Source organism: Sceloporus occidentalis, unplaced genomic scaffold, assembly GCF_023333645.1.
Source record: "Sceloporus occidentalis isolate IW3139 unplaced genomic scaffold, rSceOcc1.0.p SCAF_2, whole genome shotgun sequence".
Classification (NCBI taxonomy): domain Eukaryota; kingdom Metazoa; phylum Chordata; class Lepidosauria; order Squamata; family Phrynosomatidae; genus Sceloporus; species Sceloporus occidentalis.
In genome coordinates, this window is record NW_028316982.1 from 172,769,353 (window position 1) to 172,785,441 (window position 16,089).

A 16,089-nucleotide genomic window follows, 5' to 3' on the forward strand; every position below is an offset into this window, starting at 1 on the left:
CAAAGGAGGTATTTTCAGCTGATGACTGGGGTTCAAGGAGGACCACTTTTCCAACTCTTTCCCACATGAGCAAGGCTGCCATGAGAAATCAGACAGGGATCCTTCTTCTGATTGTTGTAGCCTCACAAACTGGTGGGTATTACCCCCCCCCCAAAGTGGGGGGACTGGGGGTCCCCACCAACTTTGTCAGTTTCTGTTTCAAATGTTGGGGAAGGGGTTTGCTTAGCTCAAAGAAGATTGCAAGAGGCTGGGTAACTTGAGGATTGTTTCCATTTATTTACTGTATATACTCATGTACAAATCTAGAAATTTTAGTCAAAAATTGATGCAAAAAACGTGAGTTGATTTATCCAAGGGTCAATGTAAGTACTACACTTCAGATTTCAGAACTGTTGAATTTACTTTTTTGTTTTACTAGAACTGCATAAACTAGGTCTAGGTGAAAATATAGTGTTCTTAAAATTCAGGTCCTGGACCCACTTCTCCAGTTCTCAAGACAGTAGGAAGGAATCTTAGGGCAAGAACACTGCCTTCACAATGATGTGTGTGAAAGTGTATGTGTATGTGCCTCATTTGTTTGATTTTTTTTTGTTATTGCTGTTTTTCAAAAAGTATGCTCAGTGCACTTGTGCTTGATGCTTAAATTATCATCCCTATAGCATCAATGGGGATTTCCCCTTGTAACATCGCCATGGCCTATCCCTTGTGATAGCACAATGGGTCATCTCTATGTCTCCAGGTTTAGCACTGAAATCTCACTACTTTTTCTTCATCTGCTGAAGCATGCAATTAATAAAAGAGAGTGTCTCTGTATATCTTGAGCCTATGGCTATGAATTTATTTTCTCTACCAGAATTTAATGTACTCACTTCCCTTTCACACAAAAGTTTACTTTTAGTGATTTCCCTCCACACACACTCAGTTTCCTCATCACAGCAACCTTGTTTAGATTTGAGGTGGAATATAATCATTTTGTCATTTTTATTGTTGCACTGGAAGTTGAAGCTCTTGCCAATTTATTGGAAAACACTGAGAGATCTACGAGTTGGTCCTGATCTACCTTCTGTTCACTTATACAGTAGACCATCCTTGCTTTTCATGTCAATCTAAAGTGAAGTACAGCAAAGTAACTGTCAGAGCAGAGAATCTACATTCTTGTAAGCAAGCATGCAAGCAATTTCAAGTAGATGGTGGTTGCAGAATTTCAGCCAATGCTTTAATTGTGTATCTACTGATCATGCTTAATGCAGTTAAATCCACAGAAGGCTCTTTGAAATGCTTTTATCCTAAATGTGTTCATGTTTATATCCTTTTGCCAAAGCTATAAAAATTTATATTTTTAAGGAGTTAGAGCTAAATGGGAAGAAGCCACAAGTGCAGGAGGATGCAGGCATGAAGACTGCAGCCCATTGTAGGAAGGGGATAGAAATCAGCACTTTTGTTACAGAAAGGCTGAACAGAAGGTGAATGTCCTTGTAAAAGGAAATTAGAGGAAAAGGGTAGAGAGTGTTGAATAAAATTGTCACTTTGGACTCTTGTCTTTGAGTCAATTTGGCAATTTGTTCACTGTGAATTTTTATTCTTATCTGTATATCAACCTTTTTCCTATATTACCAGTCACAGCTGTTGTTATTAGGGCCCAGAGAAAGTGAGAGAGAGAGAGAGATTAACAAAGAGAACTATTTAAATATTGAAGAAGACATTTCAGCAGTTCCCACCTTCAGCTGCTCTCTCTCTCTCTCCCACCTCTTTCTCTCTCAGACAGACATTTATATATTTGTATATATTGATGAATTAGCTACATCTCCTGATGACCCCCTAAAAAGCCCTACATTTTAAGCCATGTAGCTCCCTCAGGGTCCTTCTGCAATTGTCTGTTGCAACACACTCCACTAGTAGGAGAGGGCTGTCATTACTTACTGCTAATGGGAGAGAGATGTCATTACTTACTGCTCTGCTCTCCAGCACCTCAGAAATTGCACTGTTGGGATTTCAGCATGGTAGGTTTTGGGAGGCACTTTCAGTCATTGTGATGATGCAACAACTGTAAAATTGAAATAGTGTCATCACAGTATGATAAGTTGGACATACAAAGTCATAATTACTGAATAGAAATTCTAAAAATGGCATTGAAGAACTAATCAATAAAATAGTCAAAAAAGAGTGACAGAAAGGTATTTTTTCACCTTCCCTCTGAAAGAGGGTATCCTAAAGGAAATGAATTATAAAGAATAGCTACCAGTGCAGCCTCAGGAGTTCTGGAATGATGTTGATGCAGAGTTCTCATGAAGGAGCTGCTGGATATTTTTTTCTCTGATGTCAAATTTCCACACTCAGTTCAGTCAGAGTAGCACATGTGGTGCTCTTGCATATGCAGATACACATTATACATACAGGTGCTTTTCACATTGTGGATGGATGCACATGTACATTTTACTGTGTGTTCGGTTGCAAATTATAGAGTCTTGATGCAGTTGGATCATCTTCATTCAAAACAAGGGTTGCATGCATCCTTGATGTAGGATTTGAACTGAGATATTCAGCTCATTACTGAATACAAGGTTTATTGATGCTTTATGCCACCCGTCAAGTCATTTCTGACTTATGACAGCCCTGAGATGAACCTATCATGAGGTTTTCTTAGAAAGATTTGTTAAGTGGAGGTTTGCCATTGTCTTTACCCAAGTCTCCCAATGTATTCCCATGAGTGTGGTGAGATTCAAACCATGTCTTCAGAGCCATAATCAAACACTCAAACCACTAAAACATGCTGGCTCTGAAGGCAAGGTAGCATCCATAAAAGATATTACTTATTGTCCAGCAATACTTCATTGATAGATTTTAATGCTTAAATGGTTTCATAGAAGAGAAGATACTCCCTGATACACTCCCTTAGATTTTAAAAAGTTGATCTCATGATCTTGAAGACTTGAAAATTGGTGCTACATATTCAGTAGCAGTACATTGTGTTGTCAGCTACAAATAAGCAGACAAATCCTTGAACCAAATGAAGTTTCCAAACCAGTTTCTAGGGTAAGCCAATATAAAGTGCATTAGAGTAGTCTAGAATAAAAAGGTACAGAAACAGCACTTGCTAGTTCTTTATCTTCCATGAAGAAGAACATATGGAAAATCAACTAGTGGAATTCAGGTTCACGGCAGCTAACATACTATGCACAAGTGATCTTGGGTCAAGGAGTAAGAGACAACTATGAATTCAGGGGAGAAAGAGCAGTGGATTTACAGTGAAATATGGGTCATAAAGAGAAGCAATTTCCTCAAGCCAAGCAATTGTTAGAGTCTATCGAAGGAGGCTCCATCTTATCAAGACTGAACTCCAATTTATTCACTCTCATGCAGTCTGCCCTTTAGGTCAGAGCTGTACCTAGATTCTGCATGATAAATGAATGAGGAGCAGCTGAGAGATCATAAATAATAATGTCCCATCTCTGGAAACAACTACACCAGGATATGGAAGAGGGATTTTCTGACATCACATTCTTTTTGTAAAATGCCCCCATCTCCTTGGAAACCCAGCTCACTAGTTTAGTTCCAGTACCACAGTAAAACATGGCTTTTTATCAACACTGTTGGCATGTAGGGATCTCACACACCTTTCTATAGATATATGAAAATAAAGTGTTTAAAATTATTTTAACTGCTTTGTATGTTTTATGGTTGTTTTAAATTATTCCTTCTATTATTAATTCTATCTATGTGCCACTCTGAGATTTTGTGTTATGGGGCAAGGTTTATATTTTAGTAGAACAAAAAGTCCAAAGCAATTCTTTTTCCTGAAGCAAACAGTTCACTTAGGGCCAAAACAGACAGCCCAAAAAAGTCGAATTGGGGTTGCCACGGAGCTGCATTCTTCATCGCTGCAGCAACCCCACCCCACACCTCCAACCCAGTGTTTTCCCAGGGCAAAAAGAGGCGACAGAAAGCCGCTCCTTATTAGACCAGGAAAAGAGGATCTTTGCTGCCACCGCAGTGGTTTTTTGAAGCTCCTGTGGAATATGGCTTCTAAACGGCATGCTGTCGGAGCCCCCAAAAACCTGCCACCATGTGGGCAGTGGGGCGGTTTCACAGCATGTTGGGGGTGTGCATCATGCATACGCCATGCTCCCAAGACACCAGGAAGATGCCACATTTTGCTGGTCTGTTTTTCCCCTAAAGGGAATAAAATTGTTTCTTTCTTCCAAACAAGACCTAGTATGGACCTAGATAATCAACTTCGGGGCCGTTTCCACTGGGGTATAACATGGGTTACAAAGCGAATTCAGAAAGTAGCGTGCCCATTTGAACCCGATTTAAACCTAGAACGGTTCTAGATCACCCCGCACGCGTCCCCATTTGAAATCGATTCATATCTTGGTTCTTTTTATAAACCGCGTTAAAGGCGTATAACCCGTGTTAAAAAAATAGAAGGGTTGAACCTTCTATTTTTTCCTTGATTCGGGATAGGAATCTAGTTATTTAAATGGGAACGATCAGCCTCTGAAATCGGGTTAGCTGGATGGGAGGAGCGGAGCGCGATGGGCCGGCTTGGGGGAGTTGCCCTTTCTGTCCCCATCCGTCGTGGCCATCGCCATCTTTGCTTCCCTCACCCCTTTTTTCTGCTGCGGTCTTTCAATAAGAGATAAGGATTTTTTTTAATCTTTATTTTATTTTAATGGTTTACAGGCGCTTAATCTCTTCAGCATCCGTGCCACTCAAGGAGAGGGTTGCTGCACAGCAATCTCGGGGGAGATAAGGAAACCCTGTGTGTGTGTGTGTGTGTGTGTGTGTGTGTATCAATGAACACCATTTGTAATGGAGGGGAAGAGTGCTCCCTCCCTGGGCTGTCTATAGAGCCATGAAGCGGGGATCCGTCCTGCAAAACCCATCATAGTTCCTCTGGAAGGAGCTTTCCCTAAGCAAGCAGCCTCCGCCAGCCTTTTTTCAAAGGCAGCAGCCAAGCAGAAATGCTTTGGGGAGGCAGTTTCTCTCTCCCCTCAACCATCCTTCCCCACGGATAATTGCAGGACTCCCCTTCCTTCGAAGGGAGAGACCAGAGAGGGAGGAAAAAGGAAGGAAAAAAATCTGTCTTCAGAATTCACCCTGCAAGCACAGGCTCCCAGCTGTGGGCAAAGCTACCCCTCCTTTCCCTCCTAAACACACACAGCCTCGCAGAGCAGAGGAGTAACCCGAAACCTTCTGTCCTGTCCTCCCCCCAGGAGACAGAAGGGAAAAAAAATGCAAGCCTGCTCTTTGTTTGAGAAGGAAGGCTATTCTCCCTTTCCTCACATCTAATCCTCCTTCCCTTTCCCGCCGCATTTTAAGTGCCTCCTCATTGGCTCTTTTATAAAAAAACTGCGAAATTTAAAAGTGACATTTTGATGACGTTGCTTTGATTGACAGCCCCAAAATGGTGAGTGGGAACAAAATAAGGCTAAAACCGGTTTATATATACACTGTTTTATTTGAATAGGAACGCAAGCGGATCACTTAAAGCGAATTAGTTGGTAAATGAGAACGAAGAAAAAAAAAGCGGGATAAGACCAGGGTTATTTTGAATTGGTTTTATTAAAAACGTTGTATTTTAAATCGTTGTAAATCACAAGTGGAAACGGCCCCTTCATCTACAGATGTCGAGGCTTGCCTGGTGACTGTTATCTTCTCCCACGATAGCACACTGAAAATTGAGCTATAGAAGGAGGGGAATCATGCAATCTGTGTACCACATGCAGCTCCTGAGACCCACAAGATGCCCCCATACCCCTGGTCTTCACTAAAAAAAAAAAAGAACAGCCCCAGTACTGACACATTATGGTCAGATTAGGCCCTTCTGAGCTCTTTCAGACAGCACTCTGAAACAGCCTTCATTTATGTTAAAGCAGTGGATGTATAATAATGATGATAAAAATACAATTGCATCCAAATTGAAAGAACTTCTCAACCATGCAATAAACACTTAAAGGCATGAGTGAACTGAAAAGTCTTCACCTACCAGCAGAAAGACAGCAGAGGGCAGGCGATTTGGGCCTCCCATGACAGGGAGTTCCACAGTCTGATAGCAGCCACCAAGAAGACTTTCTTCCCTGCCCTCACCCTGATCATGCTTGGACCAAGCCCTCCTGCAAGGATCTTAAAACTTGGACATGCTCATATAGGCAGATTCAGTCTGGACCCACACTATATAGTGTTTTATAGGTCATAAGCAGCACCTTAAGTTGTTCCCAGAAATGAACTGGTAGTCAGTGAAGAATTACACTTTTCTTGTACCCAGTGCCAGTTCATCCATAATCCACAAATGTGCTGAAATCCAGTTATTATTCTTAATTAAAGCAGACCCAATGATTCAATGAAACTTACATAAGTTATGTTTTATTATGTTCTCATTGTTTCAGTGGGTCTACTTTACTTGGAATGAACACTTGGATTGAGGACAAGGATTCCTTAATTGGATTCAGGCTACATCACAATATAGAAGAAGCTTATCTCTCCTTAATTGGCACAGTCACTATTTTGCTGACCACTTTGAACAGACCCAAACAGGAAGCTGTTGCCAGCAAAGATGGGCAAGGATTCAGTAAACACACTGCCCTTGTTCACCTGCTAGTCACTTTGTTTTCTTGAACACATGAACAGGAAAGCTTCTAGCCCTTCCCCATCTTTCACTGATTTCCTTACAGGAAAATGTATGCATCTGAAGTGGACAACTTTTTCTTTGTATGGAAACATTTGTGGGTCTTTAAAAAAAAAAACTACCTCCTTTTTGTAGAAGGCCAAAAACAAGAAACAAAAACTGGCTGGCATCTTGTTCAGTAATTATGGCACAGTACAGAGTGCCAAAAAGGTGCCTCTCTGGCACTGCAGGAGCACCACAGCAACGAAATTGTGCGGCACTGCTGCGGAGCAAAAAAGGAGCACCTGGAAGCGGCTCCTTTTTGCAGCGCTGCTGCAACGCCACAAAGCACCAGAGACAGCACGATGCCTTTGCAGCTGTGCCGCCCCATATGGAAGCGGCGCAGCTGCGATGCCATCATTACGCACCCCATCTGGTGGGTGTGCCACAGCTGTGGCGCGTCCATGACATGCAAGGGTTGCCAGGTGTGTGGGCACTCCGCCCACCAGGCAACCCTCACACGTGATGAGGGTGCCGCAAAGGCCCATCTTTTCTGGGCCAAAGATGCCATAAGTTTGTCAATTGGCCTGGCAATTCACTTTTAATTTCATTATGCAATGACCAAAAGCACCCCCTCCTCCGAAAAGATATTTTTCAGCAGTGGAGCTTCTCCCAACTCAAGCCACTTCCATGTCGCTGGACAGTGGGGGGAAAGAGTGGAGATATTTCTAGCAAGCTGGACATGCTATGATAGGTACCTGCACAGCATGTATAGGAAGAGAGCTGAATGTGTTTCCAGTCATCCACACACTATCAAACAACACAGAAATAGATGTGTCAGGAAGGGGACTGCACTTTTGAACAGGTAGGTAGCTTGGGAAACCTAGGGTGTAGCCACACTGTAGAATTAAAGCAATTTGCCACCACTTTAACTGTCACGATTCCATCTTGAAGAATACTGGGAGTTGTAGTTTGGTGAGGCGCCAGAGCTCTCTGACAGACCAGGCTGAATACCTCATCAAACTACAAATTTCAGGATTCTGTAGGATAGAATCATGGCAGTTGAAGTGGTGCCAAACTGCCTTAATTCTGCAACTTGGCCATACCCCTAGCTATGGAAATGTAGCTACATCTCCATAGATACTTCTTCCAATGCAGGAACTCAATCATAAAATCTCAAGCCTTTGGGGAATGGCAGGGGAAATAAGTCCTGGCCCTGAAATAGGGCAGAACATATACCAAACCTTGTATCTACATCTACTTTGCTCAATATGTGCTCCTTGACTCAAAGGACCAGCTGAAATTGTTTTTAGATCTACCTTGATTTTTTCCCAGTAATACTATCTACTTTTCTCACTTTTCTGTTTCTTTATTTGTCAGTCACTTGCCTTTTCCCTGATATTTTGTACATCTCATTGAAATCCTACTTCAGAATTCGTTACCCGTGTAATTACCTTCTCTTTGAGTAAGGCAGTGTTATCAAAGATTTGCTTAATTTTATTTATAAGGTTCTTCAAAACTGTGAACAAAATCTCTTAATAAAAAGGCACATTTTAATCAGCCCTGTAATTTCCTGTGTCGCTTTTCTTACATGTTTACAATTATATAATACTGAGATCAATAACATTTTATTATGAAGTAACATGGTAAGAAATAAGGTAAGGCAGTAATTCGTTATTGAAACAATGTAAAGCAAAACATAATAACCTCCTCTTTTTTGTTATTTTGTCATCTTTTTCTATTTGTAAAACATTTGCCATATTATATTGCCATATTATTTCATACATTTTTTTCATGTTAGAGGAAGGATTGCTTCATCACGTTGTATGCAGTTACCTATATACTCTATGTTGCAAAAGCTATGTGACATATTCTCCTGGCACTGGCACATCTCACATTCCCTATCAATCTGTTGTTCATGTGCTTTCAAACACTGGAAGTCTACTACGCCACAAACTCAGCATTCAGTGTGCTAAAGGATCTGGTATTCTTAAAATGGCACATGATGATTTCACAGAAAATATAGTGCTACATAATACTGTCTGAGTGCTTTCTTTTAAGGGTGGTATCTTCAAACCACTTATTCTATCACAATCCCACTGAAAATGTACTGCTCTGAACAAGATTGCAGTTTACAACCACTTTCCTGGGAGTGCGCCCCATTAAACTCAATGGCTCTTACTTTTGAATAGACCCATAGAGGACTGCTCAGTTAAATCCATTCCTTTCTTAAGTTTCCATTTAGGTTTCAAAAATATGATTTAAAGCATACTGTCAACAATAAAACAATGTGTCCCAATCAGATACTTTGGGGATTCCCTAAGTAGACATATTGCACTCTGCATAAATAATGGAATTATTTTCAAAGCTCATGTATGTTTTGAGGTTGTTCTCATTGAGAACTTGTACTCATATATCTATGGCTGACACACTAACCACTTTACAGTGTTTAACAATATTCTAGGATTCCCACCAAGTGCCTATTTGGACCCTTAGTTGGACTGGATTATGTTTCATTTTTTAAAAAGTCTCTAGGCCATTTAGGAACCAAGACACAGGATAAACTGTGCAGTCACTATCCTGTTCAATAGTTTTGTGAGAAACATGTCTGCCACTCCTTTCAGTGTTTTTAGCCAATGACATCACATATAACTGACATTTTCATAGATTTATAATTGTATATCCATCTTTCGAGGGCTGGCTGGAGTGCTAAGTAAGGGAAGTAAGGAATGACTCAAAGGCCCATTACAGACGGGCCTTTAAGTACAGACTCAGTCCGTACTAGGGTTAAAAAGGGGCATCACTTCCGGACACCCCTAACCCTAGTACGGACTGAGTCTGTACAAAATGGCGGCGCCCCTTCCACATGGGGGCCGCCATGACGACGTCACGACCGCGCCGCCTCTATACGGGGCGGCGCGGACATGATGTTGTCGCTCCGCGCCAGGGTGCTTAGTGCGCCCTTTCCACGGAGCAGGAAGGAGCTCTGTTTCGGAGCTCCTTCCTGGTTTGCGTCGCTGGGCGCAGCCTTCAGACGGCTGCGCCCAGCAACGCAAGGGAGAAAGGGGCCAAGTGGCCCCTTTCTCCTCCTCCCCGCCGCCGCGGGGTGTCCTTGGGGCTTGAAGCCCCAAGGACACCCCTTTCCAGGCTGCGAGGAAGCAGCCCTTTTCCGCTTCCCCGCAGCCTGGAAAGCGGCAGATCGGGGCCTCAGAGGCTGCCGGTCTGGCAGCTGAGGCCCCAATACACCAGGGAAAGCAGCGCCTACAGGCCACCTCAAAGGGGCGGTCAGTAACGCGCCAAAGTCACACTGTAAATTCCATGGTCAAGCAGGGATCTGACCCTATTCCAAGTCCAGCATGATAAGCACTACCTTATACTGGTTTTCTCAGATCAGAGTTTGTTGTAATAAATAAATGAAGGAATAACTACATGATTGGAATCTCCTGAAGGGTGATGTAGGTGATCCTATATGTATCTATTTTGATTGAGTTCAGGTTGCATTTTTTGTGCAGATCCTACAGGAGAGGTGTCCGAAGCATCCGTGGTCCCTGTTATACTGGATCACTTTGAGTTTTTAGTACCGATGACGTGGACAAGATCCTCCGAAGTGTTAGGAAGACGACTTGCTCTCTTGATCCCTGTCCCTCATGGTTGACAGCTCAGGGGGGAGATGTGGTGCGACTAATGTTACATCACATAATCAATACATCTCTAAGTGAGGGTCAGTTTCCATCCAAATTAAAATTAGCAGTGGTTAAACTCCTGCTAAAGAAGCCCTCCTTGGACCCCCTGCTTCATAATAACTATAGACCCATCTCGCTGCTACCTTTTTTGGGCAAGGTGATCGAGAGAGCAGTCGCCTTCCAGCTTCAGTCGATCTTGGACGACACTGATTTTCTGGATCCATTTCAAACCGGCTTCCGGGCGGGCTATGGAGTTGAGACTGCCATGGTCGCCTTAGTTGATGATCTCCGTCTGGGCATGGACAGGGGGAGCGTGTCCCTGTTAGTGCTCTTGGACATCTCAGCGGCCTTCGATACCATCGACCATGGTATCCTTCTGGGACGCCTGAGGGAGTTGGGAATTGGGGGCACTGCTTTGCAGTGGTTCCGTTCCTACCTCTCGGGCAGATCCCAGACGGTGGAGCTGGGGGACTGTCGCTCCGATAGGAGGGCCCTGACATCTGGTGTCCCCCTGGGAGCGATTTTATCCCCTATGCTATTTAACATTTACATGAAGCCACTGGGAGAGATCATCCGGAGACATGGGGCGCGGTGTTATCAGTACGCTGATGACACCCAGATAACTTTCTCTATGTCTCCGACTGATGCAGTAACTAAGGATGGCATCTCTCCTCTAGACGCCTGCTTGGCGTCGGTAATGGGCTGGATGAGGGAGAACAAACTCAGTGTGAATCCAGGGAAAACGGAAGTACTGGTGATAGGTTCCCCGGTTTCTGGTGGTGAGATCTGTCACCCGGCCCTGAATGGGGTCACGCTCCCCCTGAAGGACTCGGTGCGCAGCTTGGGAGTGCTCCTTGATTCGTCGCTCCAGCTGACTTCTCAGGTGGATGCGACGGTCAGGAGTGCCTGTTATCAGCTTTGGCTGATATGCCAGCTGCGTCCCTACCTGGACCGAAAGGACCTAGAATCTGTTGTACATGCTTTGGTAACCTCTCGATTGGATTTCTGCAACGCGCTCTACATGGGGCAACCCTTGTACCAAACCCGGAAGCTGCAATTGGTGCAGAACATGGCAGCTAGATTGGTCGCTGGTAGCTCCAGGTCGGACCATATAACACCTATTTTAAAAGATCTTCACTGGCTGCCTGTTCGCTTCCGAGCTCAATACAAGGTGTTGGTTTTGACCTATAAAGCCCTAAATGGCTTGGGCCCAGGGTACTTGGAGGACCGCCTCTCCCCATATAATCCGCCTCGCACACTCAGAACTTCCGGGACTAAATTGTTGGAGGTCCCTAGGACTAACCTTATACGGACCTCACAGAGGGCTTTTACTATTGCTGCCCCTTCACTCTGGAATAAGCTCCCTGCAGTGCTTCGCTCCGCCGCCTCATTAGCTGTCTTCAAAAAACAGCTGAAAACATATCTATTCCGGCTGGCCTTCCCACCTTAAATTGTCTGTTTATTTTCCTGCCCCCTACTTTCCCCTTTTGACTCCGGACCGATGTAAACTTTTTTCCCTTTTTCCTTGCCCTTGACATGTGTATTTTAGTGCTTCCTGTTCCTGATTTTTGTTTTTTGTAGTAATGTTTTTAACTGTTATACTGAGTTTCCTGTATTGAACTGTTTTTTATAAATTTTGTAAGCCGCCCTGATCATATCCATGGAAGGGCGGGGTAGAAATAAAATTTATTATTATTATTATTATTATTATTATTGTAGGTTCAGATCAAATTCAGATAAGTTGGAATGTTTCATTATTGTTGTATTAAAAAAATGGAGTGTGCAACCTCAGGGAACCTCTGGTTGGAAATGGCCCTCCAGACTATTTGATCTTGATATTCCTGATAGAAAATCATTTTATATTCAGAAAGCTTTGAAGTTTAACAGGTCTAGCCTTTCCATAAGGCAGAGTCAGGCAAAAAATCTTACTGTAGCAGACACTGAGGGGTACCCCGCTTCTTCTCAAACCCCAGGACATTCCCCCCTTCAAAGATGTTATTTTAAGGCTGCTCTGCATTACTTATATCAGCTTGCTTTTAGTTATGTCAGAGGACTCTCTCCAGTTTTGAGTGTTGAACTGAGAGTCAGATGTGAACTGTTCAGCTTATGCATGTGGAATGGAGGGAGGCATCATCTTGTGCTTTGGCAACAAAATTCACAAATTGGCTCTGATGTCTATGATGCTTAGCATTTCAGGTGATTCTGGAGGTATGCTCTGATTTTGATTTCATTCAGTCAAAACACCCACCAAACTGTTAACAAGTGAATGCAAGCCAATTATCCAATGATATGAATTTTTATTGTTGCAGGTGATTATATAGTCATGACTATATACTTCGATTTAAGTAGAAGAATGGGATACTTCACTATTCAAACATACATTCCCTGTATATTAACAGTTGTCTTATCCTGGGTATCATTTTGGATTAAAAAAGATGCCACACCAGCAAGAACAGCCCTAGGTAAGATCTCGGGGGGGGGGGGGGTCTGTTTGATGTATGTGACTCTTCCTTAGGTTCTATTGTAATACAGAAATTCCTTCTAATTTACAATGGACAATTGTTTTATAATCATTTGATTCATACTGCATTCATAAATTCAACTTCCCTTCTGCACATATAGGCATATTCCTGGCTACCACAGCCATCCTCTAGTCCCAGGATGATTAAAGCATTTGAAATATGAGTGTCCACAATTCTCTATTCTGTCTGCATCCATATTCTCACTTACACTTTCCTAATCATTTACTATTTGTGCCCTCTCTGGGATTCCTGCCCATCTTAAATGCTATGCAAACTTTCAAACTTATCAGAACTTTTCCTCTGGCTGGATGTTAACAAAATAGAATTCAGGAGGAAAAAAATAGGAAGAAAGGAGAAAATGTTTGGTATGAATACCCTAAAGACACCGTCTGATCTTGGAAGCTAAGCAGGACCAGTCCTGGTTAGGACTTGGACAGGAGTATTGTAGGTGATAGTTCAGAGGAAGGAACTGGCAACATCATCTCTGAATATTCTTTGCCTTATAAAAAACATGAAGGCACACACAGAGTGGCCTCCCAGCTTGCAGCTTGTAACTAACCTAATAGAAAGTTAGAGGAGTGGCCCCAAAACACAGCAATGTGGAGTGCCCCTGACCCCTGCTCTAGGCCACTTCTTTTGGGTCTGAAGAGGCTGATGGGGACTGACTGGGGCTGATGGGAATAAGAGTCTAGCATGCATGCCCCCGATGGCACCCCAATGCTGGCATCAAGCCACATGCCTGACTGCATGGCAGGGGGCTTTTCGATGCTTCTTTGGCTGTGTTTGAAGCATCTGTCAAAACCCAGGAGAAGACACTGCTGCTTCTTTCTGGTTGGAAGGGGAAGGCAGTCCCGACCATGAAGATGCAGCTACTCTGGGCTCCTGGGAGAAGCAAAAGGAAGGTGTACCCCATCTGTGTGTGCACTCTCATCCCTCCCCTAGCTGAGTCAAGCTGCCAATTCATGGTCTGATTCTCCTCCTCCTCCTCAATGCCACTGATAATCAGCAGTAGGGGATTATCTGGGGAGAGGCTTGACAACTCCAAGTGGATGGGAGGGGTGCCTGAATTGTAGGTGGATGTAGGATATCAGCCATTGCATTTTAGCATTTCGGTAGGCTCTAACCTACAAAGTTCTGCATGCAACCTCTACATCAAGCTGTGGTGGATCATAACTTCCATGCTAGTGCAGCATGAATACATTCCAGGTTTTAGTCCAAATTTTCCAAGGTCTTTTCACTGGAGCCATTTGAAGTCTCTACATCAGGCTGTGTGAGTCATAACTACCATGCCAATGGGGCTTGAATCCATTCCAGTTTTTACTCCAAGCATTCCAAAGTCTTTCCACTAAAGCCATTTCAGGGATCGGGTTCAGCCCTTTGGACAGTTCATGTAAAATTCAGGCTGAAACTTGGGTGGACTCCTGTTTCTTTAATGGTTGTGTAGAAAAGGAAATATCAGCAGGTGTCACTTGTTTCCTGGTAGCATGAGAACAAAACCTGCTGAAATTGCTGCTTCTACACAGCCATTAAAGGTATAGGATCCCTCTCCATTTTTCAGTCTAGGAGCACTTGCCACTAGGAACAGCAGTGGGAAACCCTGCCCACTCCCTAAAGCTCTGTCCTTTAGCAAAACTCAAACCACAAGTAGGAGACCACAAATGGCTTACCCCTACTTAAACCTTTGTTTCCCCCTTTTCCTGACCTACTGGATGTGGATGACTTGCTCTCAGTAAGAGCCAGGCATTGCTTAATTTCCCCCTCTTCTTTAAAATTGGGCCTAGGAATTGAGATAAGTAGGGATCAAGCGCAGCTGTGAATAGCTTTCTCTCCTCTGTCCCACCAAAGTGCAACAAAATGACAGAGCATGCTCTCGAATTATATTTTCACAATGCTTGACTTTTATCAAAGAACAAAGGTGGTGTAAATGTCAAGTGGCTTTATGCAGCTGGGAAAAATCTCTCTGGGCCAAGCTTTCCAGAAGTGGCTTGCTGATTGTGGTGCACCAATCTGATTATAGGGAGGCAGAGGTTAGAAGTTTAATCACAACAGGGTATTATCTTTTAAATGTTTGAATGCCATTCTAGCCAGTGGGAAATACAGAAAGTTAAAAACATTCAGTTGCAAAGGCAGTGAATATGTAAAGGGGAAAAAATATATTTTTAGAAAGTTTCAGAGATGCCTGCAGAACACTGATCCATAATGACAGCTTAAATCCAGCAGATTGTGGGGAAAGGGGAGTCTAATGTCTTCCTTTTCAAGAGTCCACCCCGGCTACAAGACAGTAATTAGAGCATGGGTGGGGAATACTGTTGGACTACAATTCCCAAAATCTCAGGCAACACAACACCACCAACAACACATTTTTATTTCTTACCCACCTCACCCTAAGGCTTGAGGCAAGGTACAAGAAAGATTAAAATATAATATATAACTGAAGACATGAAACCATTTAAATACTCAGGTTAAAACACATAAAATAGGATTAAGACTACCATTACACATTTATGTCATCCAGACACATTAAAATATACCAATTTAAATTTCACAATTTAAAATCAACTGGATATTCCTTGCCAAAGCCAATATTGAGAAATAATGGGAGTTGAAGTCTAAGACATCTGGAAACATACCAAGTTGGGGAAGACTAGTGTAGCATCATATCAGTCAATCAGTTTATCACTTTATTTATAGCTCACTTTTCTTTCAAAAGTGGGACTCAAGGCACCTTATAGAATAAAAAGAAATTCAAAGAAAACCACATATAGCTAAAAACATATCAGAAGTTAAGATTGAAATAAAGTGATTTTTTCTGTAGAATTAAACCTACATTAAACATTAATTTTATGATTTTTATTTCTTATATTTTTAGAGGCATAAATTAAAAAAAAGTACAGCAGTAAAACAGAAAATCCATTATATAAAGCAATCACTTTCTGAATACCTTCTGGAATTGAAAAATCTTCATTGGATTACAAAAGGATAGCAAGGACGATCACAATTTAGCCTCCCTGAGAAGGGAGTCTCAGAGTGTAGGAACAGCCACAGAGAAGGCCTTCTCCTGTGTTCCCACCAAACATGTCTGTGATGGTAGAGGGACTGAAAGAAGCACTTCCCTGAAGTATCATGAGAATGTGTGATACAATGGGTGGCTCGTTGGAGCTCTGTCTTGCCTTGCAGCAGTGAAGCCATTTTTCAAGGGGGAAGCCATTCCTCTCATGCCTTGAGGAAGGGTCTTCTCTCTCAGTGGGAACAGCAAGTATGCATCCTGTTGGGGATT

The 16,089-nt window shown here is 42.8% G+C and overlaps 1 protein-coding gene across 3 annotated transcripts in view; it reads left to right on the top strand.

Annotated features, from left to right (window-relative positions):
• The window catches only part of LOC149319336 (gamma-aminobutyric acid receptor subunit gamma-3-like), a 490,924-nt gene that overhangs the window by 461,238 nt on the left and 13,597 nt on the right, over window positions 1–16,089 (top strand). For all 3 annotated transcript variants that reach the window (XM_089511499.1, XM_089511500.1, XM_089511501.1), the window contains one exon: window positions 12,600–12,752. In XM_089511499.1, the coding sequence (XP_089367625.1) occupies window positions 12,600–12,752 (153 nt within the window). The remainder of the gene's footprint in view (window positions 1–12,599; window positions 12,753–16,089) is intronic.